At 32.9% G+C, this 19,533-nt stretch overlaps 1 protein-coding gene and 3 non-coding genes across 4 annotated transcripts in view; 3 read left to right on the forward strand and 1 right to left on the reverse strand.

Moving 5' to 3' along the window:
* The window catches only part of LOC108908678 (collagen alpha-3(IX) chain-like), a 44,160-nt gene that overhangs the window by 15,613 nt on the left and 9,014 nt on the right, over positions 1-19,533 (forward strand). The window contains exons 3-18 of the mRNA XM_018712792.1: positions 5,738-5,945; positions 9,448-9,664; positions 9,991-10,161; positions 10,372-10,383; positions 10,642-10,713; positions 10,824-10,916; positions 12,066-12,173; positions 13,149-13,256; positions 13,594-13,764; positions 13,868-14,020; positions 14,082-14,259; positions 15,144-15,295; positions 15,446-15,706; positions 15,779-15,949; positions 18,098-18,292; positions 18,445-18,591. Coding sequence (XP_018568308.1) covers positions 5,738-5,945; positions 9,448-9,664; positions 9,991-10,161; positions 10,372-10,383; positions 10,642-10,713; positions 10,824-10,916; positions 12,066-12,173; positions 13,149-13,256; positions 13,594-13,764; positions 13,868-14,020; positions 14,082-14,259; positions 15,144-15,295; positions 15,446-15,706; positions 15,779-15,949; positions 18,098-18,292; positions 18,445-18,591 — 2,417 coding nt within the window. The remainder of the gene's footprint in view (positions 1-5,737; positions 5,946-9,447; positions 9,665-9,990; positions 10,162-10,371; positions 10,384-10,641; positions 10,714-10,823; positions 10,917-12,065; positions 12,174-13,148; positions 13,257-13,593; positions 13,765-13,867; positions 14,021-14,081; positions 14,260-15,143; positions 15,296-15,445; positions 15,707-15,778; positions 15,950-18,097; positions 18,293-18,444; positions 18,592-19,533) is intronic.
* Positions 9,309-9,381, reverse strand: Trnak-cuu. Its single transcript has one exon. It is a non-coding gene; the product is annotated as a tRNA-Lys (tRNA).
* Trnar-acg lies at positions 9,892-9,964 on the forward strand. Its single transcript has one exon. It is a non-coding gene; the product is annotated as a tRNA-Arg (tRNA).
* On the forward strand, positions 10,524-10,595 carry Trnad-guc. Its single transcript has one exon. It is a non-coding gene; the product is annotated as a tRNA-Asp (tRNA).

A 19,533-nucleotide genomic window follows, 5' to 3' on the forward strand; every position in this document is an offset into this window, starting at 1 on the left:
GATTCCTAATAAGATTGCACAGTTTTTGAAACTAGAACATCCTGAAACATATACAGGCCATTCATTCCGAAGAACATCGGCAACGTAACTGGCTAATACAGGAGTTGATGTATTAGCAATCAAGAAGCATGGTGGGTGGAAATCAGCCACAATTGCAGAAAGTTATATTGTTGACAGTTTAGGTACCTAACAAAAATGAAATGGCCAACAGGATTCTTTACGATGACACTTCTACTCCAAGTTCTAATAGTATGTCGCATCATGCTGTTTTAATGGATCAGTGAGATCATATTGAGCCTCCGGTGACTGAAATGGAGCGGTCAAATAATTTTGAGAAAAATGTAACAATTAGTAAACGCGAGAGGAATAATTGTCTAGATTTTATAAATGTTACTAAATGAAATAACTGTATAATTATTACTATAAATATCCATTTATAATAATTAATAAAATGTATGTTTATGAAATATTTCTATTTATTTGTTCATAAAATATGCATATATAAGTCGAAATCGCTTTTTTCCCTATTATTTATTATTATTATTATCTCACTAACCTCCCATTGTCCATAGCAATTTCCACTTCTGCGGTAAAATCCGCTTACCTGTTTAAAAACAATGTATTAATCGTCTATTTACTATAGTCGGAGCAGATAAAACCCCTTTTTTAACTCGCTTCACAATAGGCTAAATTGTTCATTGATTGCTACTAACCGATTTCTATTTTCAAATTCCTAGAATAAGACAAAATGTTACATTTTAAAATCTCCCGTATACATTATATGCAAAAATTTCAATTTGTTATGTGAAACTTGTGATATTAATGTCAGTACAAATCATCAATTTTCTGACAATATTAAATTCACAACAGCTGTCTATAACCACATATTCAAATATATTTTTTATATTGTTTGTTTAGTCCTTTAAGATTGGAAATTTTATGATATATTATGTGTTTTTTTATTTAGGTATATTTCTCCAGTAACTGGATTTACAATCTGTTGAGCAATAAACATATATTGTCATTATTGTTAGACATTCTTAGAGAGCATAGCTTAGTTATAAAACTAATGATATTAGGTAGGTAGTATAAAAATAGATGAACTCATCCTGTTTAATTATCTCTATAATTTTAATTCAAAATTGTTACATTTTTATGATGTTCATTGAGTGTTGTTTCAAGTTCTGACGAAAATTCACTAATCCGCGAAAAATACCGTACCTATTAGAGCAACTTTACAAACCACAAAATTTGTTACAGTTAATGATTTTGGATGTACCTTTTTTCCTCAACTCTTCGTTATGTTTTTGAATGTTTGTCCAATAAGCGAAATCAAATTAAGCCTGTATGTTACCAAATAATTTTCATGGCTTTTATATTTTCGTCTAAATGCGGATCCTTTATATCCGTTTCTCTCCAGATTCGTCGTAATTAATACCGAACAATACACACGTAAAACAAAAAAAAAACCTTTCTTTCGGAACAGCCACAAACCCAATTATTCCGAGAATATGTGTTTTATATGCTTTTCTATGACTGCCTAGCTGAAATAAGTCAGGGGGACGACAGCCTTCCTTTACTCTTAACTGTTGGTGACAATTAAGTTTGCGAAAATTAGTTTCATCCAATTTAAATAAAATTTATATTTAAACTAACAATTCAGATCTAAATTAGTGGAAGAAAAGCAATGAAACGCAACCACCCCTTTTCAACCGATACTAATGATACTAAGTCCAGGTTCTGTGCGAGATGCAGCTATTTGATGGTCTTTAAGGTGATATTAGAAGCGAGTCTGATAGAGCTTCGGTTTATTCCGCCATTCAAATTCACAAGTTTTTTTTATTGCACTTAATTTGAAAGGACTTAAAACTATCTGTACAGCTGTACTGTATACAAAAATTGATAATTATAGTCTGAAAATGAAAGAGTGTAATAAAACTCCGAGATAAGAACCGGCCATGGGCGTGGTAATATTTCGTTTCAGGTAATTATCGGGTAACACTAATGCTAACAAAAATGACAGGGATTGGAAAATCGACGGATTTTTAAAGGAAACAAAAAATGAACAAGATACTGTAAATCCCCCAAAATCATCTACAGGGAGGTCAAAAGTCGTTATAGATGATTTCTTCAAAAATGTCATTCGCAGAAAAGTACACTCATTTTATTTTAAAAAAGAAATACCAACGCTAAACAAAATTTTAAGTGAACTTTCAGAGGACAACGATTTGCCAAAAATCAGTAGAAGCAAATTATGGGCCGTCTTACGAGAGTTGAATTTTTGCTGGGAAAAGCAGAACAGGAAGTCAGTTCTTATCGATAAAGATGAAATTATTTGTTGGCGAAGATCCTACTTAAGATCAATTAGAAAATTCCGTGACGAAGGGAGGAATATTTATTATCTAGACGAAACTTGGGTCAACGAGGGATATACTGTAACAAAAGTATGGCAAGATAAAAATGTAAAAAGTTTTCGACAAGCATTTTTGGATGGACTTTCAACAGGGTTCAAGGCACCTTCAGGTAAAGGGCGAAGATTAATAGTGACACATATAGGTAGTGCCAGTGGTTTTGTAGATGGCGGTTTACTTTTATTTGAATCTAAAAATACAGGTGACTATCACGAAGACATGAACGCAGATGTTTTCGAAGAGTATTTTACACAGATGTTGGATCTTATTCCTCCGGGGTCTGTAATTGTCATGGATAATGCCAGTTACCATTCACGGCAGACCGAGCGGACGCCTACGACTGCTTGGAGGAAAGCCGATATAATTCAATGGTTATCCGGAAAAAACATTTCTTTTGAAACAAATATGGTGAAAAAGGAACTTTTGACACTTGTCAATCTTAATAAAGATCAGAAAAAATATGTTATCGATGAAATGGCAACAAATCGCCAAATAACGGTACTACGGTTACCACCTTATCACTGTGAACTTAACCCAATCGAATTAGTCTGGGCGCAGGTAAAAGGAGATGTAGCGCGAAATAATACGACGTTTAAATTAAGTGACGTGAAAATTTTGTTAAAAAATTCCTTGGAACGAGTAACTGCAGATAACTGGCAAAGATGTATACATCATGTACAAAAAGAAGAGGAGAAAATGTGGGAACTCGATAATTTAATTGACGTTACTGTGGAACCTATCGTTATCAATCTAGGAGACGAAGATAATTCATCAGAATATTCAGAGGATGAATTTTAATATACCTACTTTTTTATTTTCTTTATTGTACATTTATACAACACTACATTTACTCACCATAATTTGAATTTTCAAAATACATATATTTTTGTGTGGAATAAAAGTCTATTCATTAAATTTAAATAAATATTTTGATAATAATATTGAATAATTTTATTTGAATTACTAAAAACCCTCTTAACCCGGTTATGATGCTTAAAGTAGCCTCATGTTTTGAAATGCTGTTTTTATATTGTTTACTTATAAGAGAAATGGACCGAGAAATTGAAGCGGCATAGACAAAGACGGATTGTCGGGGATTAAATTTTAGCTACCTGCTACAATTTAGTACAGTCCGATCGCACAAAGTTTTTTTAAAAGTACCCCTCATCTACACCGAAAAAGCATAATATAAAAATATTGAATATAAGCACCAGTACTACATTTATTTACGATTTGCATACATAATAAGCATTTATTACTCTCTTTCATTTCTAAACAGACTATAGGCGGATAGTAGGTACCTAATTGTTAATCGGTTTGTAATGATTATTTTGAACTACGCCATAAAATCCCACTTGGGAACTTCTATCAAATATATAGTTTCAGCAGACAATTTATATAAAACTTCGATTTCCAAGAAATGAGGCGATGCAAGATCGCCTTGTTAAGAATATTCATTACATTGTTAGAATCCAAATAGATTAAAATGAAGTAAACTATTATATATAGCTGCTAGATTAGTTATTAGATATTATTAAACAGTCTTATTTTAGATATTTTCTATTAATAGAAGCTAAACAGAGAATTAAATTTCTCATTTACAAGAAACGGTATATATTAGAATTAAACAGCTGATATAGCAAATATGATATGCCTAAATAGATCGCCCGGCATTAGGCAGCGGCGTATCATTTATTGAGCAAAATAGGCCTTTACTTGAGATCCCACCAATGAGGGACTCAACTAAGTTGTAGTAATAGAAGCTGAAATTTTTCTAGGAATGGCGAAAAAAATTAACCTTTCAAAGAGGATTCATTATTTCTATAATTTGCCAACAAGAATATACAGGGTGTCCCTGAAAAGGATCGACAACGCTTGGCCACAGGTTCCTTGGATGAAAATAAGACTATTTAGCCTTCTAAATATAGAACAGACAACCTAGTTTTTTTCAAATAATTTGAAAACTGTTTTTCTTAGAAACTTCAAATGTGGTATACATATTTTTTTATATAAGGAAAATGGAACTATAGAATTTGTTAAGAATACATATACAGGATGTTCTCTTTCTAGTGACTGTGCGCCACTGGCTATCCCGTAACTTTTTTGTTTGTACGCCAATGAAGACAGAATTTATATTTTTAAAAATAAGCACTATTTTACAAAATTTTACACCCTAAAATCAGTTTAAGGTAATTAGATTAGATTTCCTAATTGAAGAATTCCAAGTCACAAAACATTTGCTAATGCGTAGAGACGCCTTCAGGAAACAGGACGTTTTTTACCTGTAACATTAAATCGTGGATAACGTACGGCCGGAACTATTCAGCTGGAGGAACAAATTTTGGCACGGGTCGAAGAAATTCCTCAAGTAAATACGAATACAAGGCGTTTAGCGGCTGAGGTTGGCTTTCAAAAAGTTCCGTTAATAGAGTATTAAAAGACCAGTTATTACAGCTTACTATACTAACAGGTGGATAGGTAGAGGAAATAATGCCTCTTTAAAATGGCCACCTCGAGCCCCGGACCTAAACCCATGTAATTATTTCCTTTGGGGAGCGTTGACTACCACAGTTTATAACTTTTCAGTAAATACAGAAAACGAAAAATGCGAAAGAATACAACATGAAATTAATGTTATGAGAGTTAATGCACAATTATTGGATAACATTCATTGTAATTTTCGAAGAACTAATGCTTGCGTTTAAGAACAAGGAAGTCACTTTGAGCATTTACTGTAATATTATTTTAATGTGATTACAAATTTAGGTTTATTTAAAATGTTATAGTTGACTTTCTTACATTATTAGTTGATATTGTTTATTTAAAATATTAGTGTTGATTTTTATTTTATTGATTGATAATACTAAGAGTAAAAATGTGTAGTTATTTTTTTTTAAAGTGGCGTTTTATGTATTCTTTATTTACCTAATTTATTTCGAGGACGCAACTCTTATTGAATATGGCCTATTCTATACCAAACACCCTGTAAGTCTCATATTATTTATACAGGGTCGGAAAGTCCCCATGGTTCATCGGCCGTTACGTGAGAGCGATAAAGAAAGTCATAGAAATCCGTGCGATAGAGAAAGATGGCTATAATGAAGGCGTCTAATAGTCACCGCCCATTTCGCCCTTCCACAAATAACATCTACTTCTTATTTGTGAAAGGGCGAAATGGGCGGTGACTATTAGACTCCTTCATTATAACCATTTTTCTCTATCGCATGGATTTCTATGACTTACTTTATCGCTCTCACGTAACGGCCGATGAACCATGGGAACTTTCCGACCCTGTATAAGTAAGCAAATAACTTCTTCTATTTCAGAACTTAATATAATCGAAGAAGATGTTAGTCGCCCTTGCGCCGATTTTAGAATAGGAGATGACGACTTGCAAGCATACGACTTCATCAGACAATTCCGACTGGACCTTTTGGAAACCCAGTATCCAGGAGTGTCCAGAGTTAGGGGCACGAATCGACTGCAAACAGCCTACAGACTGGACAAAGACGCTGATCTAACTTTGCCAACGAGGTTTACTGTTTATAAAATAGGCCATTCTAATGCAGAACTAGTTAGGAAAACGTTTGTACAGGAAGTTTGTTTTTATGTAATATCTTCAGCGACATTTTCTGTGCTTCTGCATTTTAATTGTTTAACTTGGTGGTGTGGTAAACCGTACTATCATAAGCGCCGAATCCGCGAGGCTTGGAGTGCTCGAGCAGACCGAATTTGCTTTCAGACTCGGACATATCAAACTGAAAGGGGCAGCCTTGTGAAGAGTGTACAGTGTTTTGAAATCTCTAAAAAATATTAGGTATTAAATTTATTGTTACACACTTAGCAATCAATAGAAAATGATAAATAGCAAGGCAGGTACTTAAGTATCTTCTTATTTGGTTTCCCAATTATCTAAAGACCAATAAATTTTACGAATACTTTACAAGAATACTTTATTGTCACAAATTGATTGTACATTTTAAAAACATTTAAAATTATTTAAAAAACCAGTGGCGTACGATTTTTTTTCAAAAAAGGTCCCCTACATTCGCCAATAACTACGCCACTGGAGAGTACTTTGGAATAAGTTATCCATGAAAAAATACTTGATTATTTTCACCGGTAGAATATGCCTTTAAAGTTTGACAAAACTTATCATTAACACACTGTATAGCAATAAATTGACTACAAAATTGATCGTAACTTTTTTATTTACAGCTTTTTTAAAAATCTAAGACCTTAAGGATTATTAAAAAATTAAAAAAATTAAAAAATCTTATAAAAAGGTTATCTTGCAAATAGATAGAAATAATTTTAAATCATTAAAAGAAACAGAACTTGAACTTATGATTAAAATTAAGTTCTACAAGCACAGTTATAAAAATTAAAATCTACCAAATCATCTTCAATTAATTTTTAAAAATTGTAAAATTTAAGAATATTTTATCGACATGGAGAAAGACAACCTTTTTGTAAGCTTTTTTAACGTTTTGTAATATGAAGTTTAATTTTTTGGAAAATCTTAAATAAAAAAGTCTTGCTACTATGAATCAGGTAAACTGTTAGACCATTAGAATTTTAATGATTGATTGATTAATGAAAGTGTCCAAAACGAAAAAAAAATTTGACTGAAAGAAGATATGACAAAATACTAATTAAAAAGTTACTTTAAAGTTATGGAACCACAATAACATTTTGAGTTTTCGAAAAAATGTCTTATAGGATCTTATAAATAGGCTCTTTCTATTCAAAGTTCCCAGATACTCATTATAGTCAAAATTAATTTATATTTAACAGTTTTATAGAAAGAAATTTTTTATAAATAAAAACTGTAAAAAAACATTATTCTTACTGTTATTTGTGTTAGAAGCGCCGCCTCTGTACACATTAATTATATGACAGTATTAACCTTTTCATTTTTATCTTCGGCGCCTATGCATAGTATTAATTAAATAATTAACACAGTTGTTTCGTAGAATAGTACCAATACATACCCCCGAAACGGGTCGATTTTGTTTTCAACGGGGACATCTTTTAATAACAAATTCATAGATATAGGACCATCCTCCTAAACAGGGTGGCAACCCCTTCAAGAATCTTAAATGGCACGAAGGATTAAGTGGCACATCATTTTAATGGTAGGTATTTCAATTCTCTTTACAAACATGTTGACATTTTTTTGTTCTGCCTTGAAATTAATGTAAAAAACCTGTTGGAAGTGTAGGTGAAATAAATGGAAAAAAAAGTGTTCAAAGCCATTTAATTCCATACAGTAATAAAACCTTTGTTCAACATTTTCCCGAACATTTTGTTGCATTTCGGGGGTTATTTATCATCACATGCTACCACAATTCAATAACGAAGATCTTCTAAAGAGGTAGATTTCGTTTCATAAATAACACTTTTAAATGACCCTATAAGAAAAAGTCAAATGGTGTTAAATCAGGCGATCTTGGGGGCCATTCAATGAAACCTCTTCTACCAATCTAGTGTTCGGGAAAATGTGGATTTAAAATGTCACGTACAGCAGCTGCATAGTGTGGCCGAGCGCCATCCTGTTGAAAAAATATGTCATCCTCTGGGATCTGATCGTCCTTTTCAAGATTATCCACAATGCGAAGGTAGATGAAGTCTTGAAGTAAATTGGGGTAAGATTCACCCGTAAGTTATTAGAAAAAATGGAACAACAATATTATTTCCCAAAATCCCAGCCCATAGATTCAATTTTTCTGGATACTGTGTGCTGTTCTCTCATAACTTCAGGATTTGAATCACTCCTGTATCTGCAATTATGTATGATGACGTAATCTCTAAGAAAGAATATGCATTCGTCAGAATAGCATGTACAATATAAAAAACTGAGATTGTTCAAAATTGTTTCACTCATCTGTTCACAACATTGTATCGAGTATAGTGATCTGGATCATCTTCATTGAGCTCTTTCACGAGATAAATCTTATAGGGATGGAATCGATGCTTGTTCAAGATCGTCAGAAGACTACTACGTGGAATTCCTGAAGTTGCTTCTAATTTTCTGGTGCTTGAAGTGGGATCCAATTCAACATGTTCTAAAATTGCAACCTGTGCAGCCTCGTCAGTAACAATATGTTGCCTTTCATGTTTTTTGTTAGCAATGAATCCAATCTCTATGAATTTACGTATTACGTAGGAATGGCTGAGATTCTTACCAGGATGCCTTTCATTAAAAATTCTTGCTGTTACCCGGGCCATTTCATTATTTCGAAAATAGAGAGTGACAATTTCAATTCTCTCTGCAGTGGTGTAAACCATGATAATTTAAATCGTTTGCTTCAAAATAGCGAATAATAACAACTCAATGGATTTCACAACCTAGACTCCTAGACAACTCTGATTGATGTAAAATCGAAACAAAGCTACAAGTAAATTTCTAATAAAACCCATCAAGACTTCGATTATAAACCTCATAGTTTCATTATCCGGTGAGTTTTTTTATTACTACTTTAAGTCTTGATGATGACGTCCCCCCTTGAAAAGAAAATCGACCTGTTTCGGGGTTTTCCGGAAAAACCTGTTACATTGAAAATATTTCAGGTGGACTGTACTGTAATTGGGCTACCCTGTATATTTGGTGTAAGGTATTATTATACTAAATATAGGTATTTAGGCACCTACTATAATTTTCGAAGTTCTTTTCAGGTTCTGAATAAAATACTTACATACATAATTAGAAGAAATGTTGCATCAGGTAGAAACATTGTTCTACTCATAAACATTTTTTTTATTTCGGAATTTTCAAACTAGTTCTATATTAGAGTGGTGGGTTAGACTAATACCAATTTCATGTAATAAATTAACAAAGTGTTTCAATAATTTACTAATTTTTCTATGTATATAAAAAAAGTTTTAAAAAATTTTCGCCCAACGTGGGGCTCGAACCCACGACCCTGAGATTAAGAGTCTCATGCTCTACCGACTGAGCTAGCCGGGCTTATTATACAAATTTCTAATAGTTTTATTTCAATTGAATGCTTTAATAGTTTTTATATAATTTTAGAAATATATTTCCATTGGGGTTACCAGATCAATTTTCATTCATTACAACATTTCGCATTCGAAGATTGCCTAAATCTAAATGGCATATAATAAGGGTCACTGATTTGGAATTCAATCCACAATTTTTAATTTCGTTAAATCCAAGCAACCAAACTATCGAATTTTCCATAGCGAATTATGAAGGAAGGTTACAGACAGTTGCTTTTGATAATCCTCAGGTAAGTTTTGAGAGACGTATCGCGCTATCTTCAGGAAAATCTGTGATGAAATTTATATTAGTTCAATTTCGATAAATGTGTTCTTTAAATATTTGATTTTTTCTCTTAACTATATACTACAAATAATAATCAAAATATTTTTATTACTACGTACTTTTTAAATTACTCAATTATGTATCTGCATGATTTATACAGTTCTTCTTCGAAAAACGCAAAGTAATTTAGAAGGTCCTGTGGCGCAACGGATAACGCGTCTGACTACGGATCAGAAGATTCCAGGTTCGAATCCTGGCAGGATCGCTCCTTTTTTATTTTTTAATTTCCAGGTTTTCGATAAAAATTGGCATAAAATACATTTCGGCGTTTCTAGAGAAAAAGTAATGTTGTATGTTGACTGCAAAGAACTCTCAGAAGAATTTTTACAACCTAGGGGTGAAATCGATGTAAATGGAGAAATATCAGTCTCCAAACTAGCAAATTCTAGAGAAACAGTTCCGGTAAGTCTAACTGACACAGCTAATAATGTGTAATTGATACTAAATATAATTGAAAGAAAAAAACAAAAATTTTCTAGATATACTGGATTAATAATTAAAATTTTAACACCTCTGCCAATAAAAAGCTATTATAAAATTTTATTAAACCACTGTATTTTTATGTATAGCACTACCCATAACTAATTCTAATATCTACTATTTTTTTAACAGCGTTCGATACCGGTAAGTTACTATTATTATTATATAAATCAAGTAATAATTATATTTTATTATAAATTAAACTTACACCTATCTTTACCACAATTTATTAACACAAACTATATAAATATATAAATACTCTTTAATAAAATCGTTCCTACACATCCTCGGTAGTATAGTGGTCAGTATCCCCGCCTGTCACGCGGGAGACCGGGGTTCGATTCCCCGCCGGGGAGGATTTTTTTTTTAAATATATTGTACATTTTTTTTTATACATTTTAGATTGATCTTCAATGGATGGTTATGAGCTGTGATCCTACAAGACCAGAAAGAGAAACGTGCTTAGAATTACCGGTAGGTTGACGTTTGTTAATTTTTAAAGTAAAATTTCGCTTCATAAAGTTAATACTCTTCGTAAAACTTGTATATATTATTTATCATAATTTCTTATTTTTGTTTTTTAGAAATTGAAGCCTACACCGAAGCCCCCAGAAGTAACACCACCCACTTGTGACGTAGTCTGTCCTCAAGGACCACCGGGCCTGAACGGAACAGATGTAAGTAAATTCTTTTTAAAATATGCTTCATTATTTTTTAACTGACAATATAGAGGAAAACAACTCATCTGCGGACTAATGCTCCGACCAGCACAGATTTACATTCGCAATATTTAATAAACTATCTGACGTATATAAAGACTTGAGCATTGAGAAGCAATGGCCATTCATGGGAATAGCACTTTGTTATATCTCACCCATCTTTGAAAAGCTGAGACAACTTTTGTATCCCTTCTACCTACAACTTTTTATAATGAATACGATTTTATTTGATTTATTTTATATTTATATTTCGCTGTGTTTATTTTCCATGTTTTTATCAACATATTCTATATGAATAAAAAAAAGAGGAAAAGAAATTGTGGCTAAATTTAACATTATCTTTTTGCATGCAAATGTTTCCACTATTCGATCTTTACTGATTTGAAGTTTTAGATAATTTTATTGAAAAGAGATGCCTTTGTATCACTTCTATAAATTGCATTGTTTGGGGATAAAAATTATTCCATGCCACACGAATATGCTTTCTAAAATGGAAAACATTTGAATTGATAAATTATAAAAAAATAGAAGTATCCATTATTTATAAATTTTATTGAATTTGGAGATAATAATTTTGTACAAAATATAATGATTTTCAGTTCCAAATTACAAATAAAATGTGTTTGTTGAATTATTTTCCTTAAAAACTATTTATAAGTTGCTATATTTTTAAAACATTAATGATATTTTTGTTTTCTCATTTTGATGTTTAATTACCAATAAATGCTTACAAAACTTATTGTCTATAGTCATCTTTAGGAGGCATCTTTCCATCTAAAAAAGCAAAATATTGCTGACCAAATTTGGCAGCCTGTATACTCAGACTAATTTCTTAATTAAAATCTTTTATTATAGTCTTTATAAATGTAAAGTGTATGTAAGTTTTCCAAATGCAATGTAAATCTTAAACAAATAAATTAGAAAAAGCACAATACAATGCCGAATGAATATAGATAAATAAAAAATTTGAATTCAAAATTAAAAATGTTTTAAAAAATTCAAATGTATGCCAAAAAGCAAATTATTTTATACCTTTTAAAATGAAAAACATTGGTATTCCCTTTAGGTTTAAATTTGTTTTAAATTGAATTTGTGTTTGCAACAAAGGGTTTACCTGGACCACCTGGAGAATTAGGGCCCCCAGGTCCACCAGGAAGAGTAGGTCTTCCAGGACCTAGAGGAGAAAGGGGTTTACCTGGAATACCTGGTTATTCAGTATGTTTATGACCAGAAATATTACTTATTGCCAGTAATCAATAAGCTAATAGCTTTTATTACTAGACTAAACTAACAGCGATTGTACAAACTTTAACTATGAATCAGTTTTTCCCTCATAGATGGTATCTAACAGATGGAAGAGATTTAACCTTTGTAATATAGGGCTCACAAGCTGTGGAATGTAACTTACTAATCCAAATAACAACTGTTGATAGGGTAGACCAGGACCTAGAGGTCCGATTGGTCTCATTGGTGAACCTGGAATACCCGGATCAATAGGACCCTCTGGACCAAGGGGACTCATTGGACTAAGAGTATGTGTGTTACTTTATGGTATAAAAAAATAAATTTTTAGCCTAGCTCTTACCACTATGTAGTAAAATATGAATTAAATAATAAGTATCTACACACATATAATTTTACCACAATTGAAATAAAATCTTGGCAGGGTTAACAATAGGTAAATTGGGAGGATATGATATTAACTACCGACAACACTTCTAATACACATCATGCACCATTGTGGAGTATAAATCACCTTCCCCATACTTCAACTTTCCCTGATTATCATACACTAACAAGTTTTAGTAAACTAACAACTGACATTCACATTATTTTATAAATAGCATCCTAAAAATTAGTATATACATACCTAAAAAATTTTTTAAATATTCTAATGCAAGGAAATTGCTACTTCAACTGCTGTTACAATCTTTTTTATTTGCACTTTTCATTATAATTGGAATTTATATTCACATTTCTTTGAAATGCCTCTCGTACATATAAAATTTAAGGATTTCAAACAATTTTTTTGATGAAAAATATTAATTTTAATCAATATATTAAATCAAATCTTTGGGAATTCTGCTTTACGTATTATACTAAGATTTGGTATCATCCTAATTGACCAAAATGAAATATAAATGTCTTACTTGATAGGGGAACGTTAATATGTATAAACTGCTTCAATAGGGAAATCCAGGATTACAAGGATTGCCTGGAATGAAAGGTGTGCAAGGAAATCCCGGAACATCGGGAATACCTGGAAAAGATGGCAGTCCGGGGCCAAAAGGTGACAAGGTAAATATGTTTTTAAAAAATATTTCATTGAATCTACTAACAATAAATTGCTTTATATTTATATTTGTCATTCAGTGTGTCCCACGATTGTGTCTATTTTTTTTTAAGTACCTGCCCCCATTATAATTAACAATACATTTTGCCTTAATATATTAATAAATAAATTTAAATAATATCCACCATATTTATGGAAAATAATACTAGATAGTTAAAATTAAAAGTTTTTATACTTACTAATTATACTCAAACGAAAACTTTTCTATTAACCAAATGGTTAACTAATGTTTTTCTTTCACCATGTGCGTCCATGCAAACTAAAAACTATTTATTTTTCTAGGGCGATTCTGGCCCACAAGGACCAAAGGGAGAGAAAGGAACAGATGGCACTCCAGGACAGCCAGGAATAGAAGGACCACCTGGACCAACAGGCCCTCCAGGGCAAACTGTCGTCAGTAATGATGAAATTGTTCAAGGACCTCCAGGACCTGTAGGACCTATAGGTCCACCTGTAAGAAATAGAAATTTACTACATAAATCTTCTATGGTGTCACATATTAAACAAAATTATATTTAAATGCTATAGATTATTAAACAATGGCTTTCATTTTCAGGGTTTTCCTGGAGATGAAGGTCCAAGGGGAGTTCCTGGAGAACCTGGACTTCGTGGGTTTGATGGCAAAGATGGAAGACCTGGTTTTAGAGGTCCCAAGGGAAATAGAGGGGAACCAGGGATTCCAGGAGAAAATGGACTACCTGGACCAATTGTGAGTATCAAATCGAAATGTTACGAGTATTTATGTTTATTTCTCCTTCCTTGAAAACTAGGGTCCAGCTGGTCCTCCTGGTCCTCCTGGCAGCCCTGGATTTGAGAAAGGCACTACAGTCAGTGTGCCTGGCCCTCAAGGACCTAGAGGAGAACCTGGATTGCCTGGTATACCTGGTTTGAAAGGAAGCAAAGGAGATGAAGGAGAACAAGGAGAAGAAGGGTCAAAAGGAGAAACAGGTGATAAATATTTTCTGTTCTACTAAGTACCTATAAAAATATATATTTTTCTGGATGCGCCACTAACTTGAGGAACTCTCAAAAGGTGCAGAAATTGACCAAATTTAGTAAAAGGATAAATAGTTTAAAATTGTTGTTCAACAAAATACATCTGGTAACTATTATATATTGTTACCAAAATACTTATTATTAAATTTAAAATGTTCTTATTTAGAATAAAAAAAAATCAAATGTTAAAAATAACCAGTATCAAAGTTTTATCAAAATATATATATTATTTTTTCAATATTACTATTTACTTAGGGCCGATTGTATCAACATTGTTACATAATGGAGCCATTTGCGCTCCCGCGTACAATATATTTCCTTTTCGTGACGATACGATAACTGACAAACGATCCTAGCTGTTGCACTAGGTGTTGCGAGTATAATTCAATGCCGGTAGGGGCAAATAGCTCTCGGAGTAGTTGTTTCTTGCAACACTGACAATTCAAACATTGTGTTACGCCCTCTGTGGGTAGCAGTCGTGCAACAAAGTACCTGCAGTTAGCAGGTCGCTTCCTACTGTAGCCATTTGAATGGCACAGTTGGGAGCCCGCACGACAGATGGAGCCATTTGCGCTCCCGCGTACAATTGTTACATAAATGTTAAGTTTCACTTAAATTGAAAACTAATTTTTGTGTGCTTAGAAAAATGTACTAGAAAGATGGAAAAAAGGTTTTCTTAAACTTAAAACAGTGTTCAAAACAAATGTAGAACACATATAAAGAATTATTTTGCGGTTTAAATGGAACTTAATAACATTTAAGTAATGCTGGTACAATCAACAGTATGCATTACAATTTACAAAATAGACACATTCATAAGAAATAAATGTTCCTAGGTAAAAGAGGTTTGTCTGGAGTACCTGGTTCAGAAGGACCTAGAGGGCCACAAGGAAAAGAAGGTCGCCCTGGTCCAGAAGGACCTAGAGGTGAACCAGGATTCATAGGACCTCCGGGTATTCAAGGAGCAACAGGACTAATTGGCTTGCCTGTAAGATATTTTATCCTAAGAACTAATTATTTGTATTAAGACATCCAATAAATCAAATAACAAAAATTAATTACTTGCATAATAGAGTGATCTTGTTACTAAATTCAAACTTCTTCAAGAACATATTCAACAAAATATTATTTATTTTAGGGTCCGTCTGGGTCCCCTGGCTCGCCAGGCCTCCCCGGCCAAAAGGGAGAAGGTGGTTATCCTGGACCTCCTGGTTTACCAGGAACTGCAGCGGCAGCTGGTGACAGGGGACCACCTGGACCACCTGGAGAAACTGGAGTTGCTGGTGAAACAGGAGAAAAGGGAGAAAGGGGATTTCCTGGGTTACCTGGACCTCCAGGACAAATTGGACCACAAGGTGTTCAGGGACCAGAGGGCATTCCAGGGAAAACTGGAGATTCGGTAAATTAATAGTTACTACAAATATATTTGACTCATAAATATTTCTGTTTATTAATTTAACAAAATAATTAGGGTGCCCCAGGGTTACGAGGAGAACCAGGTCCAAGAGGATTTGATGGGCCTCGTGGTCAACCAGGGTCGGATGGAATTGTTGGACTACCTGGAAAATTAGGAGAAAAAGGAGATAGAGGAGACAGTGGCTTATCAGGTCCGATAGGACCTAGAGGATATCCTGGTAATGCTGTAAGTATTAATTATATTAATTTTAAAATTAAATTAACCAGTAATTATTTACCTATTACTTAAACAGTGTTACAAATGCGTTTATTTCCGAGACATAGGGTCAAAAATAAAAAGAGATAAATGTATTTTTAAGACTTTAAGTTGCAATTTTGAACAGGTAAAAAAATTGGAAAAGGAGATCATTGACTCCCTATACTTGTCCTGCATATGCCTATGGTTTACAGATATTTTTTTTAGATTAGATATTTCCTTCTATTTTGTTAATTCTTGAAAATTCTTTTTAGATTTAGATGTAGATATTATAACTTATTCGGATATATTACTGCTCTTTTTTTTTTGTTCTAAACTAGGCTTAAGATTTGATATTCTTAAAAAAACTATGTATTTTGGTGTACTAATTTTAGTCAAAGTTTTAGTTAAATATGTTTTCCTAGTTTACTTCTAATTTTAAACTTGATTAATTTATTTTCTATCACACGCGCTCGCTATGGGACCTATAGCATAGGGGGTTATGTGCACGAAAAGTGCCAGATAGTACAACGGCGTGTTGGAGCGTTGCGCTATGAAAATAACATCACGCCCTTGTACTATCTGGCACTGTCCGTGCACATAACCCCCCTATGCTATAGGTCCCATAACGACTCGCACTTGTGATAGAAAATAGTATGTGCAACTCATTCGGAAAAGTTGCCATAGCGCCACTTGGGCGCTTTCCACTGCGCCCACGTGGCGCTATTGGCAACTTTTTTTCACTCGTTAGTCTCGTTACACAATGTACTATAAATGAGACTCTCCTTTTGCTTCATTCATACCTACTTATATTTTTTTACCAAAATCATATGAGATTTATCAGCTTATAGAAGTCTTTACACAACGTCATATCTTAAAAAGCAAGACTTTTTAATAAAAATCTTTCTTTTTAAATGTAATTTTGATACCCGCGTAAAAAAAAGAAGCATATACAGGGTGTTCCATTTAGCACTCCCGCTGCCAATATCTCCTAAATGAATAAATTTATTTTAGTTCCGGAAATTGGGATTGTTAGGTCCCTCGAATAGCTTCAAATTGTAGCTAGAACTGTTAGTTCAAATATTTCTGTATATATGGTGTGGCGATACTAAAAAAAAGTTTGTTCCCTGGAACGTGGAAATGCAGTCCATCTGAAAGATCGTTAAATTTTGAGTAATTTTTGAAATATAAAGCTTATCCCTGTATCTACGTGTTTTCGAGTTATTTCGACTTCAATATGCAATGTATGATGTCATAGGAAAGTCTATTATTTTATTTAAATCACACTCACACTCACAAAGAATAAATTATAAAAAAAACGAATGATCAACTACAGAAAAAAAAATTGTACAGAGGTAAATCTTCTATAAGGGGCAGAGACAAACCGTATTTTATCAAATGTTATTAAAAAATACAATCATAGGTGGTTCACATCATTTGTTTAAAATAAAACACGTAAGACAGATGACACATATTAGTTTTCCAATAATTACAGTTTTATCAGTTTGCGTCTTTCAATTTAACTACTTATATTAGTTTAAGATTTACCATTGTACATTTTTTTTCCGTAGTTGATTATTTATTTTTTATAATTTATTGTTTGTTAGTTAGTATGTGGTGTGAATAAAGTCATTATAACAATATTTTAAAAGAATATTTTGTCTCGGTGTCATTTAAATAAAATAATAGATTTTCCTGTTACATCATACATTGCATATTGAATCGACATGTCTCGAAAACAAGGAAATATTGGAAAAAACTTTACATTACAAAAATGACTCTAAATTTGACGATCTTTCTTCCAGGGAACAAACTTTTTTAGTATCGCCACGCCATCTATACAGAAAGATTTGAACTAACAGTTCTAACTACAATTTGAAGCTATTCAAGGGACCTAACAACTCCAGTTTCAGGAACTAAAATAAATTTCTTAATTTCGGAGTCTTAAATGGCACACCCTGTATATCAAAAATATCAGAAGATTAATAAGTTCCATCATTTTCTCCAAAAGAATCTATGATTAACGGCTTGACCTATTTCTTTAAACATTCTGAGCAAGCTAGTACAAGAAATGGCATAATTTTAGATTTTTTTTTTGAACTTATTATTGGTCTATTATATTTTCTTATCATTCTCGAGGGACCATCTGGTTTACCAGGCCCAATGGGTCTATCTGGATTACCTGGATTAGAGGGAAAACTAGGTCCACCTGGACCGCCTGGGCCACCTGGTCCTCCTGGGGACATCAGTGGTGTTTCCAACTTGATATTGGGTAGCAGCAGCAGCTCTCCTGGAATTTATGGACCGCGTGGACATCCAGGTCCGCCAGGAATAGTAAGCAAAATATTTTTTATAAATTACTTTATTCCAATCGTGTACTACAAATTAAAATGTACAACATACTTTGTGAATGTATAAACAAGAATATATTTTTTTGAGATTTTAATTTAATTTGCTCGTAAATTTTATTTCATTTAAAAAAATAGCCTGGTGAGAGGGGTGCAGCAGGAGACAGAGGACCAGAGGGTCCCAGTGGTACACCAGGATTGCCTGGAAAAGAAGGTCCATCGGGTTTACCTGGACCACCAGGTCAAAATGGTCAGCCGGGGATGCCTGGAGTACCCGGACCTCCGGTATGAATTATTTTCCTATTATATTTTGTTAAATACATACGTTTTTTTACTGGATGATGAAGTAAATAATAGATTATCTAAGATATGTGATGCACAACTAAACATGTTAATAAATTTTATCATAAATTTAACTTAAATTCGCATAATTTTCTACCCTTTTTATCTGGTAAAGAATCAAGTTTTAGGGAATTTTTTTTAATTCATCATCGCATTTCAAAGGTGTAAACCAAACTTTTGTTATTTAAACAGAACAGAACAGAATTTAAAGATTGCCACATAACCACAGCAGGACTATATTTCCTGTTGTTAAATCTACTAAATAAAACTAAATTCAATGTTAAGAAAATATATCTTTTAGTATAAAAGGTGTTTTATATAGTACCTTCATACTTCATCCTATTTTTGGCAAAGTATACATATTCCAAGCAGGGTTTCTTTTTTGAAAATTTCTCCATCTGTTTAGATCTTCGAAATGTCACCTGTAATTTATACAGGGTGTTTCAGAAAACATGGGCCAACGTTCACGGACAGATTCCTAAACTAAAAACAAGATTATTTTTTCATATCAACACGGAACACAGGTCCGATTTCGCTACAGGGTGTCAAAGTTTTAAAATATAATATGTTTATTCCAAAAATATAGATTTCCACTTGAGGGAATTAAATGAAATTTGGACAACTAACTATTTACAACCAAATACACATTCCTATCCTAGGTATTATTATGAGCCCTTTTCTTTTATTCATGATTTCGGAATCATAACGCGTTACGATCTGATGGAAACCAATCAGGTTGCTAGATTTTGGATCGTAACGCGTTATTATGACTCTGAAATCATGAATAAAAGGAAACGGCTATGTTGAACTGTTGAACATGAATTACAGGACCGGACTTACTTGCAAGCCCTTGGATTTAATCAAAGAAAAAATTGGTTTAAAAAA

Source organism: Anoplophora glabripennis, unplaced genomic scaffold (assembly GCF_000390285.2).
Source record: "Anoplophora glabripennis isolate ALB-LARVAE unplaced genomic scaffold, Agla_2.0 scaffold162, whole genome shotgun sequence".
Lineage (NCBI taxonomy): Eukaryota > Metazoa > Arthropoda > Insecta > Coleoptera > Cerambycidae > Anoplophora > Anoplophora glabripennis.